The sequence below is a fragment of the Rousettus aegyptiacus genome, unplaced genomic scaffold, assembly GCF_014176215.1.
Source record: "Rousettus aegyptiacus isolate mRouAeg1 unplaced genomic scaffold, mRouAeg1.p scaffold_m13_p_9, whole genome shotgun sequence".
Lineage (NCBI taxonomy): Eukaryota > Metazoa > Chordata > Mammalia > Chiroptera > Pteropodidae > Rousettus > Rousettus aegyptiacus.
In genome coordinates this window covers 20814451-20833727 of record NW_023416312.1, presented here as the reverse complement: position 1 = coordinate 20833727, position 19277 = coordinate 20814451, and the positions used below count along the sequence as shown (strand labels likewise).

Below are 19277 nucleotides of genomic sequence, written 5' to 3'. Positions count from 1 at the left end.
AAAAATTTACCAAAAATCACCACTTTAATAGCTAAAGCTTCATCACATGTAGACGAAATATTAACAGATGCATAATTTCTTTTTAAATTTGGATACTAGTAAGAGCTCGTATACATATATCATTGATATTTTTCAACTGTTACTACTAAAAATTTCCACTTAATGTTCACGTATTTCATTATATATCTATGAATCATTTAGCTAATCTAAAAATGTCTGTAGTTTTGAAATACATAGTATGTAGTATTCACTTTTAAATCTAATTAATACTCGATACCTTTTAGTGGTCAATATTTTATACATATGTAGGCTCCTATACCAAATTGTTATCAAATGGGAATCATATTTTCCTAGTATTTTAATTAGAGTAAAGACTATTCAGCTAATTAACTAGAAAAAGTAAAGAAAGATCTCAACTTGAATGAGTTAAACTGATATGGTTCATTGGATAAAACATGAAAAAGTAATTTATAAATCAGGTTTGAATCCAATCCTGTTACTATTTAGCTAAGTGTCATTGGATGAATCATTAATGGGGTTAACTTTATTGTACATATAATGAAGAGACTGCATTACATCATCTCTAATCCCTTTCACAAGTTCATTTCATTATACCATATTTTGCAATTCAACCTTTGACTTGACATAGGTTTTAAATTGATATCTTTATACTTTAATTCAAAAATTGAAAGATTAAGATATTCATATATTAGACAATATTTCTTGATAAAAAATACTGATTAGTACAAAATAATATAGGCCACTTCTATTTCCTGTTTAAACAACAGAAGCTAGTGTCTACTTATAAGGTCTTGAAAGATCAGCAAATCCCAAAGTTGTTAAGTTAAAGTTGAAGAACTACACTTTCTTGCAAAATGGCATTTTGACCAAGCTCCATGGCATAAGTAGACACTCATCATATCTTGCAAGCCAAGCGTTAGAAAATAAAGGTTGTTCTATGCTCTTCAACTTGGATAATTTTCATTTGCTTTCAACCATTACATCACATTTGGAAGTGTCAACTAGCTACTCTTTGTATCTACAGATAGGTGTGGATTTATAAATAAGAATTTGGCTTTACTTTTTGTTGTTTTAGATAAATATCATCCACATAAGTAGTCTTCCTTGATTTTTTAAAAAATATCTCTCAATATTTTGTTTCTAAGATTCCTAATACAGTTGTCTCATTACCTGAAGTTCTTTCACTTCACTCTAGAATATTCATGTACACATATACTGAAAATTATGTATCCCTTTACTTGTCACAGGATATGTGTGCAGTTCCCAAATTTTGCTATTCTGAATAATGCTACTATGAAAAATTTCAAATATAACTTGTAATAGACATGTATAGGTGTTTTTCTCGTATATGCTGCAAAGTGGAATTTGGGGGCTGTAAAATATGCAGATGTTACACTTTCCATAGTATTATCCAGTGTGGTCCTACTCATTGACACCGTAACTAGTTACCTGACTCCTAAATGTTTGCCTACCTAGGACAGGCAAAACACTATCTTATTATTATTGTCTCTAATCTTAGTCTCTAAGTTTATGAAAAGGTCAATTTCATGTTTACAGATGTTCATTTTTTCATTTATGAATTCTGTTGTGTGAAATACCTATTGAAGCTTTTTGTCAACAACTCTATTAAATTATTTGATATTTTTCTGACTAATTTTCACTACTCATTTATTTCATTATCGTGATTTTAAGGCTTGTTTAGGATAGCTTTATCCACATACATAAAAAATTTGCCATTTCTTTTTACATTTTGCCTTTTACATTTAAGCCTTTAATCCACTTGAAATGGATTCTTGTGTATTATGTGAGATAGGAGGACAGTTTGAAATATTCCGTACAGATAATCAATTGTTCCAGCACCATTTATTGAATAGTAACCTCTTTTCTCCAAAGGTCTACAATACCACTTTTGTCATATAGTCAGTATCCATCTATGTGTGAGTCTTTTTCAAATCTATTCTAATCCTTTGGTCATTTTATCTATTGCAGCACCACTGTCACATTGGCTTAGTATCGATATTTGCTAAGGCAAGTCCACCTCATTTTATTGTTCTTTTTCAGGGTCTCTTGGCTATTCTTGGCCCTTAGTTCTTTCATATACAATTTAGAATTTTACTTGTCAATCTTTATGAAATAATTTATTTGAATTTTATTGCAATTTTATAGAAGATGTAAATTAATTTCTGAAGAACTATCTTTTTTCTAATATAGACTTTCAATTCTTGAATGTGGTATAAATCTTTAATGTCTGAGTTCTTTGACTTCAGTTTAATAATTTTCTCCACATAGTTCTATACCATTCTTCTAGATCTTTAGTTTGGTTTATTCTTATTATCTTTAATTTTTAATGTTTTTATAAATAGTAATTTTAGAGTTACATGTCCTGAATGTTGTATGCTGAAATGCTATTGAATTTTAAATATTGAACTTGTATTTTTCTATCTTGATATGATCTTCATCTTCATAGCTTTAAAAATTTACCTGTCAATTATTTTAATATCCTACATGGAAAGTCATGTAATCTACAGATAATGACAGTTTTGTAATTTATTTTCCTATCCGTAAATATTTTATTTCTCTTAACTCCCTCAAGAACTATGTTCTTCAGTAAAATGTGTTACAGAGGCATCCTTACCTTTCCTGTTTAAGGGGAATTCCTTTGTATTCCAGTATCCATAATAATGTTTCTTCTAGGTTTATAAGAAACTTTAATAATTTAAAGAATATCTCTTTTACTCCTGTTTAAGAGTTTTATCATGAATGGTTTCGGAATTTTATCAAATGCTTTTTTCCTGCATCTATGGAAATGATCATACACTATTCTCTTTTATTTGTAAATGTGATAGATGAAATGAAAAGGCATTTTAGATTTTCTAACAATAGGCAAACCTAGCAATATTGGGATACATCCAGGTTTGACATGACCTATTAATATATTATATTACGTTTAATTCATTAAATATTACATTTATATTCACAAGACAAATTGACCTAAAATTTACCTTTCTCATATTGTCATTATCTGATTTTATAATAAAAATACTTCTGACTTCATAGAACAGATAAGGGCACATGCTCTATTCTATGTTCTGGAAGAATTTGTACAAAGTTTGATATATCAGTTTCTTGAAAGTTTAGTAAAATTTGCCTGTAAAAACGTCAGAGGATGGTGTTTTCCTTGTGGGAAGATTTTAAGTACTGATTCAAAGACTTTCTATTTATTCTCAGTATGGTTTTAGTAAATTGTATTTTTTTCTACAAATTTCCCTTTTCATGTAAGTTTTCCAATGTTTTCAAATAAATGTCTTCATAGCATTTTGATTATCTAATTTTTCTCCATAGGATATATGGTTATGCCCCCATTATTCCTACTATTATTTAGTTGTGTCTTCTCTCTTTTTATTCCTCATCAACTTTACTATAATCATGTCCATTGTGTTAGATTTTCAAAGAACAAATTTTTAATTTCGGTGAGCCTATCTTCTACATATTTGTTTTCTAAGCCTTCAATTTCTATTCTTTTTCATTTTATCTTCCCTTTTACATTTCTTGAGTTTAATCTACGTCCAATCATTTTTTGTCTAATATCAGCATTTTAACTATTTCCATGTAAGTACCATTTATTCTGTATTTCATAAGTTTATTTATTTATTTTTTGCTTAATCAGTGGAATTTTGATATTTATTTAATACAATAGATGCAGTTAGCTTTAACAAAGATGCAGGCCTAATTTTTGCCTAAAGAAAGCAACAGAAGTCACAGTAGCTGTTTTAAATTTAGTCTTCAATTCTAAAAGTCAAACACTGTTTAAAGCATTCGATTATATTATAGATTCATGATTCTCACTCATTTATTAATGTCATTTTCATGTTTTGAAATACAGTATTTTAATGATTTGTTTGAAAAATTCAATATGATATATCATTTGACTCTATAAAAGTTTTTTTTTAACATTTCCAAATGTATGTGAGATGTTGGTACATTTTCTTTATTGATTTTTGGTTTCTTATCCCTATCATCAGAGAACATAGTCTATAGGGTATCAACTCTTTAAAATTTGTTAAACCTGAACTATGGAATGATACATTTTCAGTTTTTGTAAACATCCCACGTATGAATGAGAAAAAATGTGTATTCTCTAATTGCAGGGTTCAGTGTTTTGTAATACGATTTTAAGACTATTTTTAGTATTCTTAATAATATAGAATCAAATAAATGAAGCCTTTTAAATATTGTGTTCAAATCCTCTTTATAAAAAATGTTTGTGTCTTCTGGACTTATCAGTAATTAAGATATGTGTTGAAATATCCTACAGTGATAAAGAACTAGTCAATTTTCTTGGTAGTTTAATTTGGGCTTTATACATTTTTAAATTATGTTAATCATGCAAAGAATTTGAAAATTCTATTGTTTCCAGGTGAGTTATCTCTTTTATAATTATTTAATGACTTTTCTATATTAAAAATACGTCTTACCTCTTAAAGGTTAACACATGAGAAATTAATACTGCTATCGGCTTTCTTTTGGTTATGTTGATATATCTTTTCCTATGGTTTTCCTTTGGTGGTTCTCAACTGAGAGTGGTTTTACTCCCCAGGGGACATGTAGCAATGTGTGGAGACATTTTTTTTCTGCCACAATTGCAAGGAGGTGCTACTGATGAGACGTCAGTGAGGCTACTAACACCCTACAGTGAACAGGATAGCCTCCAACAACAACAAAATTATCCTTCTCAAAATGTCAACAGTTCTGAAGTTGAGAAACCCTGCTTTACATCAATCTTTCTTTGTCCTTATATTTCATATATGCTTTTAATAGGCAGTTGATTTTTTTTTACTCTAACATTCTCTGTCTTTTAACTAGAGTAATTTATTTACATTTTATTGCATTACTCAATTATTGAGTTTTCACATTTTTGTTTTAGTTTCCTCTTAATTGTTAAAGTATGTGTCCTTTTTTGTACCAAGTTAAATGAGGTTTTCTTCATTTCTATACTGCTTGTGTAGTTACACAAACTTAGGTTTAGTGAATGCCCTTAAATTTTAACCCTACATGCTTTAAAATTTCTAAAAGTACTATTAGTTGATTTTCAAATATATATTGTATAATCCCATGTTAATTACTAATTTTTGTTATGCCATATTTTAAAATTGATTATTTACATTCTGAATCTGATCATTCCAATATCTGAATTACTTAAGAGTCTAAATTTCAAGACGGTTGGTTATGCTGACATTAATAAAATCTTCCCTATTTGTGAGTTATGTGATGCCTGATACTGTGCTCATGTCTAACTGATAGAAACCTGTGGAAATTGAAATATAGGGCCAAACTGAGGATGGCATCATTTAGAGTAGAGATTCACAAAGTGTGGTGCATGGATTAGTAGCATCAGTATCATGTAGAAACTTATTAGAAATACAAATAATTACATCTCATTCCAGGCTTCCTGAATCATAAATTCTGGGAAAGAGACCTGACAAGCTCTGTGTTAAAAAGTCCTTTAGATGATTCTGATATACACTAAAGTTTAAGAACCACCGATCTAGAGATGATTTGCTTCTTTTGACAGGTAGGACTTACTCACAGGGAACCATTGTAGCCTCTTCCAGTGTTCCTGGATTAATCCAAAAATCTAAGATTACATTTTCATACCTTGAAGTTATCTCGAGATTAAAGAACAACGCTGCATTTGTCATGTTATTATGACTCACCCCTACTCTGCTCTCAGCTTATAAATACGTATTTTTTTTAACTCGATTTGAGCCCTTTGGAGACCTCCCATACTTCTCAGAAGCCCAGCAATTAAACACGCACGCGCGCGCGTGCACACACACACACACACACACACACACACACAATCTACTTGTTTTATAGTGTGAGAGTTCACAATGTATCCAGGCCAATATAGTATTAGAGTTTGGGCTGTTAATAAATTTTTAAAAAATGAAAACATATAGCTTTCAGCTATAGTGTATGCATAAGTTAGGCAAATTCTGAGAGAGCCCTCAAGAGTCCTGTCCCTTGTGTACAAACTCTGTATAATTCCAACACTTTGGGTGGCAGGATCTGTAAATATGATGAGATAACATGTTGGTGATTAACTTATGTTATGTGGCAAAGATAAAGGGACTTTCCACATGTAGTTAAGGTCTCTAGTCAAATGAGTTTGAATAAAGCAAAAGGGAGATTCTCATGGGTGGATCAGACTTAATCAGATGAGATCTTAAAAGAAGGTTTAGGACTTGCGGGTGGTCTCTAAGAGCTGAGAGTGGTCTCAGCCAACAGTTGGCAAGAAAATGGTGTCTTAAGTCCTACAACTGCAAGGATAAATTCTGCCAACAACCAGAGAACTTGGAGGAGGACTGAGCTTCAGATGAGTTTGCTGCTATAGCCCACACCTTGATTTTTGCCTATTGAGACCATGAGCAATGGACACAGCTAAATTGACCCAGACTCCTGACTTAAAGAAACTGCGAGAGAACAAAATTCATGTTTTAAGGCCCTAAGTTTATAGTAATTTGTCATATAGCAATTGAAAACTAACATACTGAGTATTTAAGCTTCCTTCTTAAACCATGAAGAGACATACCAAAATTTTTACAAGAAAATTAAATGACTGTTAGATAACTAAGTGGATTTTTTTATATTTTTAATTTAAATGTACAGCTAAATATTTTAATAGTTTGTTCCAACTATAGAAACAAGTCAGACACTGCTCATGATTCATATAACACAAATACAAACAAAAAGGCACATAAAAATGATAAACTCACATTAAGCATTTACCTGATATAATTTTGAGGTAGAATGTTGATAGTCATCATAGTTGTTACATCCAAAGGAACAGGGGTGAAAAATATGAATGGAGGGTCAAACGATAACTTGGGTGATGTTATCTCTCCAACAAGATGTAATGTTTGATAGCGAATTGAATAATTATTTAAATGCATAGGAATATTAACTGTGTATTTCCTTTGATGATCTGATAAAAAAAATTATATATTTACATTGGTTCACACAAAAAATTTATATAGCTTAAATCGTACTAAATATTAAAATATGCGATGAAGTTACAGCTCAATGGAACAGAAAAGATTGCCCAGAAACTGGATTTATCCTGCCAAGGAACTTAAGACATGTAATGAGGAGTTGTTGATAAGAAAATCTTTCAAAGTACACTATGTCTGAAAACAGAGCAAATATCCTTAAAGTAGATTTTCATTATTATGGGACACACACACACACACACACACACACACACATCTTGAAGGACCATCCCTTTAGTATATGCAGTATGAAGATGAGGTCAGATAATTGCCATAAGGATCTTAGGGGACTACTGGAGAATGGATGTGCTCAGAGAAAAGGGATGTGCTTTTTTCCAGATTTTTAAGTTTATGAAAGGCTGCCAAGGGTCAACTGGCTAATTTTACCTGTTAGGAAAAGACAGGAAATTCCCATGTGACAACTCACTATGAGGAAAGGCAGTTTGTATTGGAGAAAGAGATCAGAATTAGGAGGCCACAGGCTAGTCTTAGAGGACAGATTCCATCACAACAAGTTGCCAATGCCCTTTTAGACTCAAATCCCCAAATATGGTGTCTCAAAGGGAGGAAAATGTTATCTGATGAGTGTGAATTCAAGGGAATGTCTTAGAATTCAAGAACTAGACACTGGAGTGGCCTGGCAGTGATCACGACCATCAAGGGTATTACCAGGGCAGAGGATGATAGTGTTCTGGATGATGCAGAACCATGTTCAAAAATGACATCATTGTGAACCATAAACCAAAGCAATGGATTTGCTGAATCGTTCGGACCCACTAGTTCTCTCTGTACTGGATGCCTTTACTTGGTCAAATAAGCCCTTTACTTGTTTAAATAGTCTAGGATCCTTAGAAAATGGGAGATGGCTGGAGAAGGAAGAAAATAGAGACTTCGTACCAATAATGACAGATGACTATTAGAAAGACTGTGAAAATACGACAGATTGTATCTGCGACTTGAAGTGATCAAATGAGTTACAATGGAATTTATATACTTAAAACGTTGTATAATGGATGGCTTCACTTAATAAATATGATATTGTTAAAATTATTTTGGAGAAAAAGAAAATAGATTTCAGAGTTAGGCAATGTTTTAAGACTTACCAATTCTGAATTTTGAATGATCTGCTTTGAGATTGTTTCTAGGGTCATAGAGAAGGGGGTTCCTTGTATAACCTCAGACTACCGGGGGTTCGATAACACATTTTTTTAAAGGTGAGTGTGCTTTCTCATTCATATGAGATGTAAGTTATATAAATGTGTTACAGGCATGTTTAATTTTTTTAAAATTTAGGTTGGAATCCTAAGGAAGGAACCCATAGGTTTGACTGCTTGAGCTCAGTTCCATACTGAAGGAAAAATCAAATGGAAATATTTCTTATTTCCCTCTAGATTGTCCAGTTCATTTAATCTGGATATAAATTTTAATAGAGACATAAAGGAGAAGCTCTGTATAGAAATACAGATGGTGGCTTTAGCTAAACTAGCTATTTCTTTCAGGACCAGACACAGTAGAAACTGAGAAGAAATACACAGAAATACATAATGAAAACTAATTATGTTTACAAAATAAACTTAATAATGCAGAGAATAATATCTTTATCATATTTTCAGAGTTCTAAACAGAGGTGATAAAAAGCGAAGCATTTTTTAAACCTACTAATCACAGTACCCTAAGTACTGTTTCTCACACATAAAATGAAAGTGGTTATACAATGTCATGCTAATAGATTTAGGGAGACATAAAGTGAAAGCAACACAGTGCTTTATTATTATTGATAATATTATTGAGAGAGAGAATACATAGCTCAAACTCTCTAAAAAGCTATAATAGGTTCTTATCCTGCCTTTTCTATTGATATCATAGCTAGTCATGGGTATTTTATTTAGACTGCCACGAGTGTAAAACCTAGTGGTGTCCGAAAAGTTCTGATGCAAATGATTTACTGAGGGAATGCTCTTAGGAGTAAGCTGACGATAAAGGGATAAGCAAAATAGGGCATGGCAAGAAGCTATGAAAAGCTGTGGGTTTAGACTCCAGATTCAACCTGATCCCACAGGGAGGTCTGGGATGTTTGAATTCAACAGAGGGATTGTCCCTCCCAAGGGAGGGTTAGCTAGGCCACCTGAGGTAGTGGTGCTGGTGAAGCTTTAGTTCCTAAGCATCTCTACATAAGACATCTTCCTTAATCCAAGGGCAATCCTCTGGAGAAGGGGAAAGACAGAACCTATCAGGAGTCAACACCCACAAGTGAAAGATGAATGGAAAAGTCTAGTCATGGGAATCTGGATAGGCTCAAACAGCATATACAATATATTGTAATCCTAATATTGCTTCATAAATAAGGATAATTAGGAAGAATAACAGGTAAGTTACCATAACACCTTCTAAACAAGAAAATAGTTTGGAAATGGTATGCTTTTTTGGTATTTGGCATATCGTTTATATATGCCAAAACTATGGCATATAGTTTATATGCCATGACTAAATAAGCATACCGAATGCTTATTTACAGCATACAAACTATAAAGATACTGAAGCAGATGCTTTAAATTAGAGACAAATACCAGTATAGACTTGCTCAAAAAAAGAAAAAAAAAACATAGTTGTTTTTTCAAGCACCTTCCTGCTGTTCCTTTGTTCTTGTCTCCTTAAAGAAGCTAGATGTCAATACCCTTACCTCCTCAAGCTCATTACCAGAAAAACTATTTGTATGCAGCAGGAATTCTTAATATGAGAATTTTCTAAGGTATGTGCACTCTGGGTGTTAGGCTTCTGAAAAATTGAAAATATTTACACGAGAAAAAAAGAACAAGCTTATCCAAGAGGAATAAAAGTCTAGCCACACAAATTAGATTCAAGAACATTGATTCGGATTCAGAAGAAATTGGAGATTTGCTTAGAGACCAGTGTGAGGCACATATACCATCACATCCCCAGCCTCTGTCTCTGTGGCAGTCCAAGGAAAGGATAATAAAAAGCCTAATAAAAAGTAAAAACCACCTCGCTAAAACTCTTCAAAGCACTAAGTATAAGGCAGCCCTGCTAGGTGACAAGTATAATGGGGTCTAGCCAGAGTATATGTGCCATACCTGAAGTGGTTATTAATGCCGAAAGGTGCATCTACAAGACAAAGGAAATAGAAGGGGGCATAAAGGACCATGGCTTCAGATAAGAGGCTTAAGCCAATATCAGATTACAAGAGGAGAAAATGGCAGCACAAAAGTACAATCAAAGCCAATGCCTGCCAGAACAAAATGGCAGATGCTCCAGGATAGCCCACAGAACAAGGCAAAGATCTTACCACATATAACTGGAAGAAATCTTAAGTCAATTAGAGATCTACCTTCCTTCTTAAAGAAGTCCTTCTAACATTTCCTATAATACTGGTTTGGTGGTTATAAACTCCTTTAGCTTTCTCTTGTCTGGGAAGCTCTTTATCTGTCTTTCGATTCTAAATGATAATTTTTCTGGGTAAAGTAATCTTGATTGTAGGTCCCTGCTTTTCATTACTTTGAGTATTTTGTGCCAGTCCATTCTGACCTCCAAAGTTTCTGTTAAGACATCAACTCACAGTCTTATGGGAGCTCCCTTGTAGATAAATAACTGCTTTTCTCTTGCTGCTTTTAAGATTCTCTTTGTCTTTAACCTTTGGCATTTTAATTATGATGTGTCTTGGTGTGGGCCTCTTTGGGTTCATCTTGTTTGGGACACTCTGTACTTCCTGGGGTTGTACGTCTATTTCTTTTGCCAGGTTAGGCAAGTTTTCTATCATCATTTCTTGAAATAGGTTTTCAATTTCTTGCTCTCTCTCTTCTGGTACTAGGCTTGATTGTTAGGCTTGATGTTGTCCCAGAGGCTCCTTAAACTATCCTCATTTTCTTGGATTCTTTTTTCTTATTGCTATTCTGATTGGTGTTTCCTGCTACTTTATCTTCTAAATCGTCTGTGGTGGGGCCCTCTGATTCAACTTATCTACTATTGATTCTTTCTACTGTATTATTTATTTCAGTTATTGTAGTCTTCATTTCTGACTGGTTATTTATTTATTTTTTTAGTTTCTATCTTCATTTTCATGTTAACTAACTCTTTGTCGAAATTCTGAGATCATTGAACATCCTTATAACCAGTATTTTGAACTCTATATCTGGTAGATTGCTTATCTCCATTTTGTTTAGTTCTTTTTATGGAGCTTTGTTCTGTTCTTTCGATTTGGGGCACATCTTTTTGTATCCCCATTTTGTCTGGCTCCCTCTGTTTGTTTCTGTGTATTTGGGAGAGCTTCTATGTCTCCTGACCTTAGTAGAGTGGCCATATGTAACAGGTGTCCTATGGGGCCCAGTGATAGTCTCCCTGGTTACCTGAACCAAGTGCCCCAGGTGTGTATCCCCTGTGTAAGTTGTGTGTGCCCTCCTGTCCTAATTGAGCCTAGGTTGCTATTTTCATGTCAATGGGAGGGACTGACCCTCAGGCTGACTGATTGTGAAGACTGGCCTGACCATTGAAGTTATTCTGCAGGGGTTAACCCTACAGAACAGGATTCACTTTAGCAAGTACCTATGAAGTCTGCCCTTTGGGTGTGTCATTTGTGAAGGTGGTTCTTCAACTCAGTCGGAAGTGGCCACTAGGCATGCCAGCCCTGGAGCCTCCTGGGAGGGGCCCCACCACAGGCCAAGTTCAACCACTACCTGTGCCCCGCCTGAAGCCACATGATATGAGCCACAATGTAATCCACAGATGTCTTCTACATTTGCTGGGCTTAGAGGTGCCTGGGAGGGGTTAAACTGTGAAACTGGGGCCAGCTGCTGCTAATGCCAGGTTGGGGCTGTTTAGCAAGAGATACAGGGCATACTGAAGGAAGATCCTATTTGTTATGGGGTTTGCAAATCTTTAAGAGATTTTAGGAAACTCTGCAGCATGAGCCAAGACAGGCCACTTGTATGGTAAAGCTACTGGAAGTGAATAGATTTAGCCCGTAAGTTTGGCGGGTTGGAGTCTCAGGGAATCACCACAGTGGGGTGACCAGTGTTAGCCAGGTTAATGGAGACTTGGATGTAGTGACAAACTGCATCTTCACAACGGGAGGGAGAAGGGCTCAATAAAGGAACAGTGGTCTCTGCCAGCCCTTACCTGAAGACAGACAATTCAGTTCCTCCCTATATGTCCCTGGAAACTTTAGACCTGCTGCCCCAGCTCTGGAGCTTGGAGCAAGTGAGTTCGTCAGTGAGTAAGTCTGCATGCGGGCCCTTTAAGAGGAACATCTGTAACTCCAGTAGCCTCTATGTCTCACTCAGCCATACTCTCTGCTAGTTTTCACAGCCAGAAGTTGTGGGGACTTCTCTTCTGGGCACTAGAACCCTGAGTGGGGTACCTGATGTGGGATGGGGCCCCTCATTTATCTGGTAGGAATTCTGCAGCTGAGAGATCCCTTCCAATTCTCAACCACTACATATGGGTGTGAGCCAGCCTGTTTGGAGTCTCTGTCTCTCCTACCAGTCTCAATGTGGCTTCTTCTATATAGCTTTAGTTGTAGGACTTTTGTCCAACTAGACTTCAGGCGATTCTCACTAATGGTTGTGATTATAGTTTAGTTGTAATTTTGATGTGGTTTTGAGAAAAGACAGCACAGCGTTAACCTACTCTGCCATTTTGACTGAAATTCCTGCATCTTTTTTCTTTCTAGAATTTAAGCTCCAGGCACAGTGTTGATTGACCTTGTTTCATGCTTTCCCTTTTCCTCTGAGTGTCAGGCACTGGGCTGGTCCTGCCTCACCCAAAGCCCATGCTACCCTCAAGATCAAGCCCAGAGAATCTGGGACATTCCAGTCTCTCCTGACCAGAGAAGCATTATGTTTCAGTGGGCAGAGCTGCACACTTCCGCCAGGTAAAACCCAGGTCAACCTCATAAAAAGAGCTTGCATTAGAGATTAAGGGAGCAGTACAGACTTCCCAAATACTCTCCTAGCAATTATATTTATCTCTTTTTTGTTTATTTTCAACCCGTGAATGGAAGCCCCTTTGGCTATCAGAGGCAGGTAATCTGGCCTGTCTTTCTACAGCAGCCATTAAAGCTAGGACAGAGACATATGTACAACCTCCTTCCACGTAGAAAATGGTCTGTTGTCTTTTGTTTTTAGATAATAGCCACCCTAACAGGTATGAGGTAATATCTCATTGTGGTTTTGATTTGCAATTCCTTGATGATTAGTTATGCTGAGCACCTTCTAATATATCTATCGGCTATCTGTATAGATATTTCTTTGGAGAAATATCTATTTAAGTACTTAGTCCCTTTTTTAATTGGAGTATTAATTCTTTGCTATTGAGTTGTAGGAGTTCATTATATTTTTGGATATTAACCCCTTATCATACATATATCTGCAAATATTTTCTCCTATTCCTTAGGTTTTCTTTTCACTCATTTGATTCTTTCTTTTGCTGTGCACAAGTTTTTAGTTTGATGCAGTCCAATTTGCCTACTTTTGCTTTGTTGCCTTGCTTTTGATGTCATGTCCATGAAATTGTTGCCATATAAGTAGTGTCACTGACTGAAGCTTTGTTATGCAGCAGGTGACTATAGTTCATTAATAGTGCATAGAAATGCAATAGATTTTTGCATGTTGACTTCGCATCCTGAAATTTTACTAAATTTGTTTATTAGTTAGAACAATTTTTTATGTAGTCTTTAGGGTTTTCCATACCTAACATCATGTCAACTGCAAACAGGGATGATTTTACTTTACCTTACCCCAATTTGATTGTCTTATTTCTTTTCCTTGCCTAATTTCTCTGGCTAGGACTTCCAGTACTATGTTGAGTAGAGGTGGTAAAAGTAAGCCTCCTTGCCTTGTTCCTGATATTAACAGGAAAGTTTTCAGTTTTTACCATCATGTATAAAGTTAACTGTGGGCTTTTAATATGTGACCTCTATTACGTTGAGGAAATTTCCCTCTATTCTCAGTTTTTTGAAAGTTTTTATCATGAAAGAGTGTTGAGATCTATAGAATGCTTTTTCTGCATCTATTGGGATGATCATGTGATCCTTATCCTTCAGTTTGTTAATGTGGTGTATCACACTGATTCGTGTATGATGAACCATCCTTGCATGGGAGCAATGAATCCCATTTGATCCTGGTGTATGATTCTTTAATGTGCTGTTGAATTCAGTTTGCCAGTATTTTTTTGAGAATTTTTGCATCTCTGTTCATCAAGAATACTGGCCTTATTTTCTTATAATCTTGTCTAGCTTTGGTATCAGGATAATGCTGTCTTCATAAAATAAGTTTGAAAATGTTCCCTCCTCTTCGGATTTTTTTGAAGAGTTTGAGAAGGATTGACATTACTTCTTATTCAAATATTTAGTAGAATTCTTCAGTGAAACCATCTGGTTCTGGGCTACTTTTGTTGAAAAATTTTTAATTGGTGATTCAGTCTTCTTACTAGTTATAAGTCTATGATTTTTAAAAGATATCTTAGGTAGAAACAAATGCTTCAGTATTTAACATGGAAGATAAGGACCAAATACTCTAAAATCTAAGGTAAGATACAAGTATATATTAAATATATAATTAATGTCCAAGTATTATTAGTGGGAATAGTAGAACTAGAATCTCTGAAAATTCACTCCTCCATGAAAGCAATGACGACACTGGCAAAAACTTTCAAAATCAATATTTTCAGAACTCTAGATATTAAGTAGAAGCTTGCAATAATCCAAGGAACATTTATTTAAGAGAAATTACTGAACTTCAGTAATTTCAGTAAGAACAGTAGCCTCTTTGATGTTTTAACTTGTCCTTGACCCATCTGCTCTTCTCAGCAATGTGGTATCATTAAAACTAGCAGTTTCTATCAAGGTAGCTTAAAAACCAGCAGCCCAGCATACAACTTAAGGGAACACAATGGGTTCAAAGCTTTCCAAACAGTTCCACTCCTAGAAAATTGTCATTATTTGACCAGTCTGACAGCTTCCAGGAAAAAAAATATCTGACTCAGAGCTCACTCAGTAGGAATACCCTACGATATTTGTCATAAATAATTATCAGAAACTGTTTTAACAGCACAGCTGTCTGTGACATTGATAACATTTTTGACAAACAAGAGGTTATTCAAAACTTAAAAGAAAAAAAATAGAGAAATTAGATATTCATTGGAGAATTTCAAAAACTCTTATCTAATTCCTGTATACATGACCAAGGAAGACTTGTAAAAGTCCTAATAGCTCACTTCTGACTAACCTAGAGTTTTTATATAAGAAGTAATTAAGAGACTTTAGCGACCACACAAGAAAAGGAATACAGACCTTACAGAATTAGTCTGGAATTTCACTAACAAATAAACAGTAACAACAAACGAAAAATATATAACAATAACTACTGAATGAAGGTAAGGTTCTCATTTCCATAGTTGCCATATTACATTATTTATAATGTCCCATTTAGAAAAATAAAATTTGAGACACACAAGAAACAAAAATGAATGATCCAAACATACAAAAAAGGGCTGTCTATAGAAACTGAGAAAGTTCAAGGATTGGCTATATGCACATATGTATATATAAAAATGTATATTATAAATAAATTGTGGCAATGAAGTGTACAATAACTGAAATGAAATAGTCACTAGAGGAATTCAACAGTAGATTGGAAGTGGCTAAACAAAGACTCAGCCAACATGAAAATAAGTCAGTGGAGTTTAGTCTGAGGAACAGAAAGAATGAGTGAATGAAGAAAAATGAACAGAGCCTCGGAGACCAGTAGGACACCATCAAGTATACCATAATGTAAAACAAGAATCCGGGAGGAAGAAGAGACAGAAAAGCAGAAAGACTCTGAAGAAATAATGGCCAACAACATCTAAAAGTGATGAAAAACATTAAACATTTAAGAATTTCAATGAACTCCGTGTAAGATAAACTCAAAATGATTTACTCTCAGACACATTTGTCCAACTGCCAAAACAAAGAAAAGAGATAATCTTAAAAGGAGAAAAAGAAAAATGACTCATTAACCAAGTGATCTTTAATAAAATGAATAGCTGACTTCTCATCAAAAACTGTGCAGGTCATGCAGTGTGAAGACATATCTAAAGTACTGAAAGAAAAAGGCTGTCATATAAGAATTCTATATCCAACAAAGTTATCCTTCAAAAATGAAGAAAAAATTAAGACATTTCCAGATAAACAAAACCTGACAGACTTCATCACTAGTGGACCTTTTCTACAAGAAATAATAAAAGAAGCCTTTGGAACTGAAATGAAAGAATGCTAGACAGTAACTTGAATCATACATGTAAAGGTAAGTAAGTATATGACTAAATATAAACAATCACATATGAGTAGTTTGTTTGTTAGATTTTTAAAAAACTGTTTAAAGGAAGTATTATAAAACTGTTTATGGGATTATGCTATACAAAGATGTAAATTGTCATGAGTGTAATACAAAGGAGAATGATGACATATACTGGAGCAAAGATTTTATATACTATTGAAATGAAGTTAGTATTAATCTGAACTACATTTTAAAGAATAAGGTGTTAGTTATATTTTTCAGGAAAACCACTAAGAAGATATCTTAAAATTTACTCTGAAAATAAGGAAATTTAAATACTAAACTAAACAATATTCGATGCAAAAGAAGACACTAACAGAGGAAAGATAAATAAAAAGTTAAGATATACAGAAAACAAATAGCATAAAGGCAGATGTAAGTTTTTCCTTACCTTATTTCATCAGTAAGTAATTAGTATATATAAAATGATTCAATAAACCAATGAAAAGGCTGAGATTTACAAAACAAATTTTAAAAAATGATCCGAATCCATGCATCTACCGGAGACACTCTTTAGATTCAAAAACACAATACAATTGAAAGTAAAAGAATGAAAAAATGACATACATGCAAAAAATAACTAAAAGAGAACTACAGTGACTATTCTAATATCAGACAAAGTAGATATTAAGTAAAAATTACTACTAGAAACAAAGAAGTACATTATATATTGATTAACAAGACAATCCATAAAGAATATATAACAATAATAAACATGTATGCACCTAACAAAGTCACGAAATGCAAGAAGCAAAACATGGCAGAATTGAAGAAGCAGATAAACAATAACTATTTGAGACTTCGATATTCCACTTTCAATGGGAATAAGAAAACTAGGTAGAAAATCACTGAATAAATAAAATAAAAGACTTTAAAAAATACTATAAATGAACCAGACCAAATAGGCCTTTATGGGACATTCAATCCAACGAGAGGAGAATACATATATTTCTCAATTACATATGGAACATTTTTCCTGGGAAAATCATATTCTAGGGTATAAAATAAGCCTCAATACATTTAAAATGATTGAAACCATACAGAGTATGTTCTGTAACAACAATAAAATAAAATTAGATATCAATTACCAAAATCAACTTTTAAATTCTCAAATACATGGAAATTAAACAAGACACCCCCAAATTACTAATCATCTAAGAAATAATGGCAAGCTAAATTTTAAAAAATAATTTGTGATGGAACTAAAATGAAAACAAAACATACAAAAACTCATGGGATACACCTAATGTAGTGCTCAGAGTGAAATTTAGTGCTTTAAATGACATATTAAAAAATAAGATGAATTTGAAATTAATACTTAACCTTGCATCATAATAAAAAAGAAAAGTGAGTGAATAACAACCAAAAAAAGAAGAGAGGAAATAGTAAATATTAGAACAGAAATTAATTGAATTTAGTGTAGGAAAAAAATTAAGAAACTCAATAAAATCAAAAGTTAGTCTTTAAAAACGTTATAAATTTAAAAAAAAAACCTTTGGCATGAATGACCAAGTAAAAATGAGGAAATTCAAATTAAAAAAATTATGACTATAAAAGGGAAAATCGATACTCTATACAAATTTAATAAAAAGATTATATAAGGAAACACAATGTATAGTTTTATATAAACAAATTAGATAACCGCGATGAACTAGACAAATTCTTAGAAAGAGACAAATTACCTAAACTGACTTAGGAAGAGTTATAAAATCTGAATAGACTTATAGAAAAGGAGTGAATTAGCAATCAAAAAACTTCCAACATAGAATAGCTAAAACCTAGATGGCTTCATTGGTGAAATCTACTACACAATTCATGCAGAATTAATATCAATCTTCACGATAATAGAAATGGAAGGAATATTTCCTAAGCCATTCTCTATGACCAAAGTAACAGAAATAGACACTTCTGTTTATGACCAATTGATTTTAAACAAGAGTATTGAGACAATTTAATGGAGGAAACAACATTCTTTTAAATAAATGGTGCCAAGACAAGTAGATATGATCATACAAAAGAATGAGGTTAGAGCCCTACCTTACACCATATTAACAAAGAACTCAAAATTGATCATAGACCTAAATAAAAAGAGATAAAATCATAAAAAAATTTTAAGAGAAAACATAAGAGCTAATTACCATGACCTTGGGTTATATGTTTTCTTAGACACTATAAAGTCCAAGTGACAAAAGAAAAATGAGATAAATTAGACTTCATCAAAATTAAAAGATATTTTGTATCAGCTGTCATCATCAGAAAGCAAAAACACAAAACCCAGAATGGAATAAAATATTTTCAAATTACAGTCTGATAAGGAAATTTTATCCAGAATATATAAAGAACACTGACAACTCAAAAAGACATCTGAATTTTTAAATGAATAAAACATTCGAATGGGCATCTCTCCAAAGATGATATACGAATAAACAATAAGCACATGAAAAGATGCCCAACATCATTAGTCACCAAGGAAATGCAAATAATAACTACAATGAGATATCTCTTCATTCTCACCAGGATTGCTGTAATAAAAAAGATAATAAAAGGGTTAGTGTGTGCTCACGTCAGCAGCACATATACTAAAAGAAGGGTTAGTGAGAATGTGGAAAAATTGGAACCCTCAATCATTGCTGGTGAAATTTTAAATTCTTACTAGTTGCTCTGTAAAATAGTTTGGCAGTTTCTTAAAATGGGCAGTTTCTTAAAATGGCAAATAACAAATTAAACTATGATGCAGCAATTCCACTTCAAGATATATATCTAGATGAATGAAAACGTGTGTCCACACAAAACGACATGAATGTCATAACTCGTTTATTCATAACGGACAAAAAGTAGAAACAATTCAAATGTACATTAACTAAATGACCACTGAATG

General features: G+C 33.4%; 1 protein-coding gene across 8 annotated transcripts in view; it reads right to left on the bottom strand.

Annotated features, from left to right (window-relative positions):
• Positions 1 to 19277, bottom strand: part of CFAP47 (cilia and flagella associated protein 47) — a 364825-nt gene that overhangs the window by 250675 nt on the left and 94873 nt on the right. For all 8 annotated transcript variants that reach the window (XR_004952867.1, XM_016128242.2, XM_036227120.1 and 5 more), the window contains one exon: positions 6811 to 7006. Coding sequence is in view for 7 of the 8 variants with exons in the window: in XM_016128242.2 (XP_015983728.2) it covers positions 6811 to 7006 (196 nt within the window). In the remaining variant the exon portion in view is untranslated. The remainder of the gene's footprint in view (positions 1 to 6810; positions 7007 to 19277) is intronic.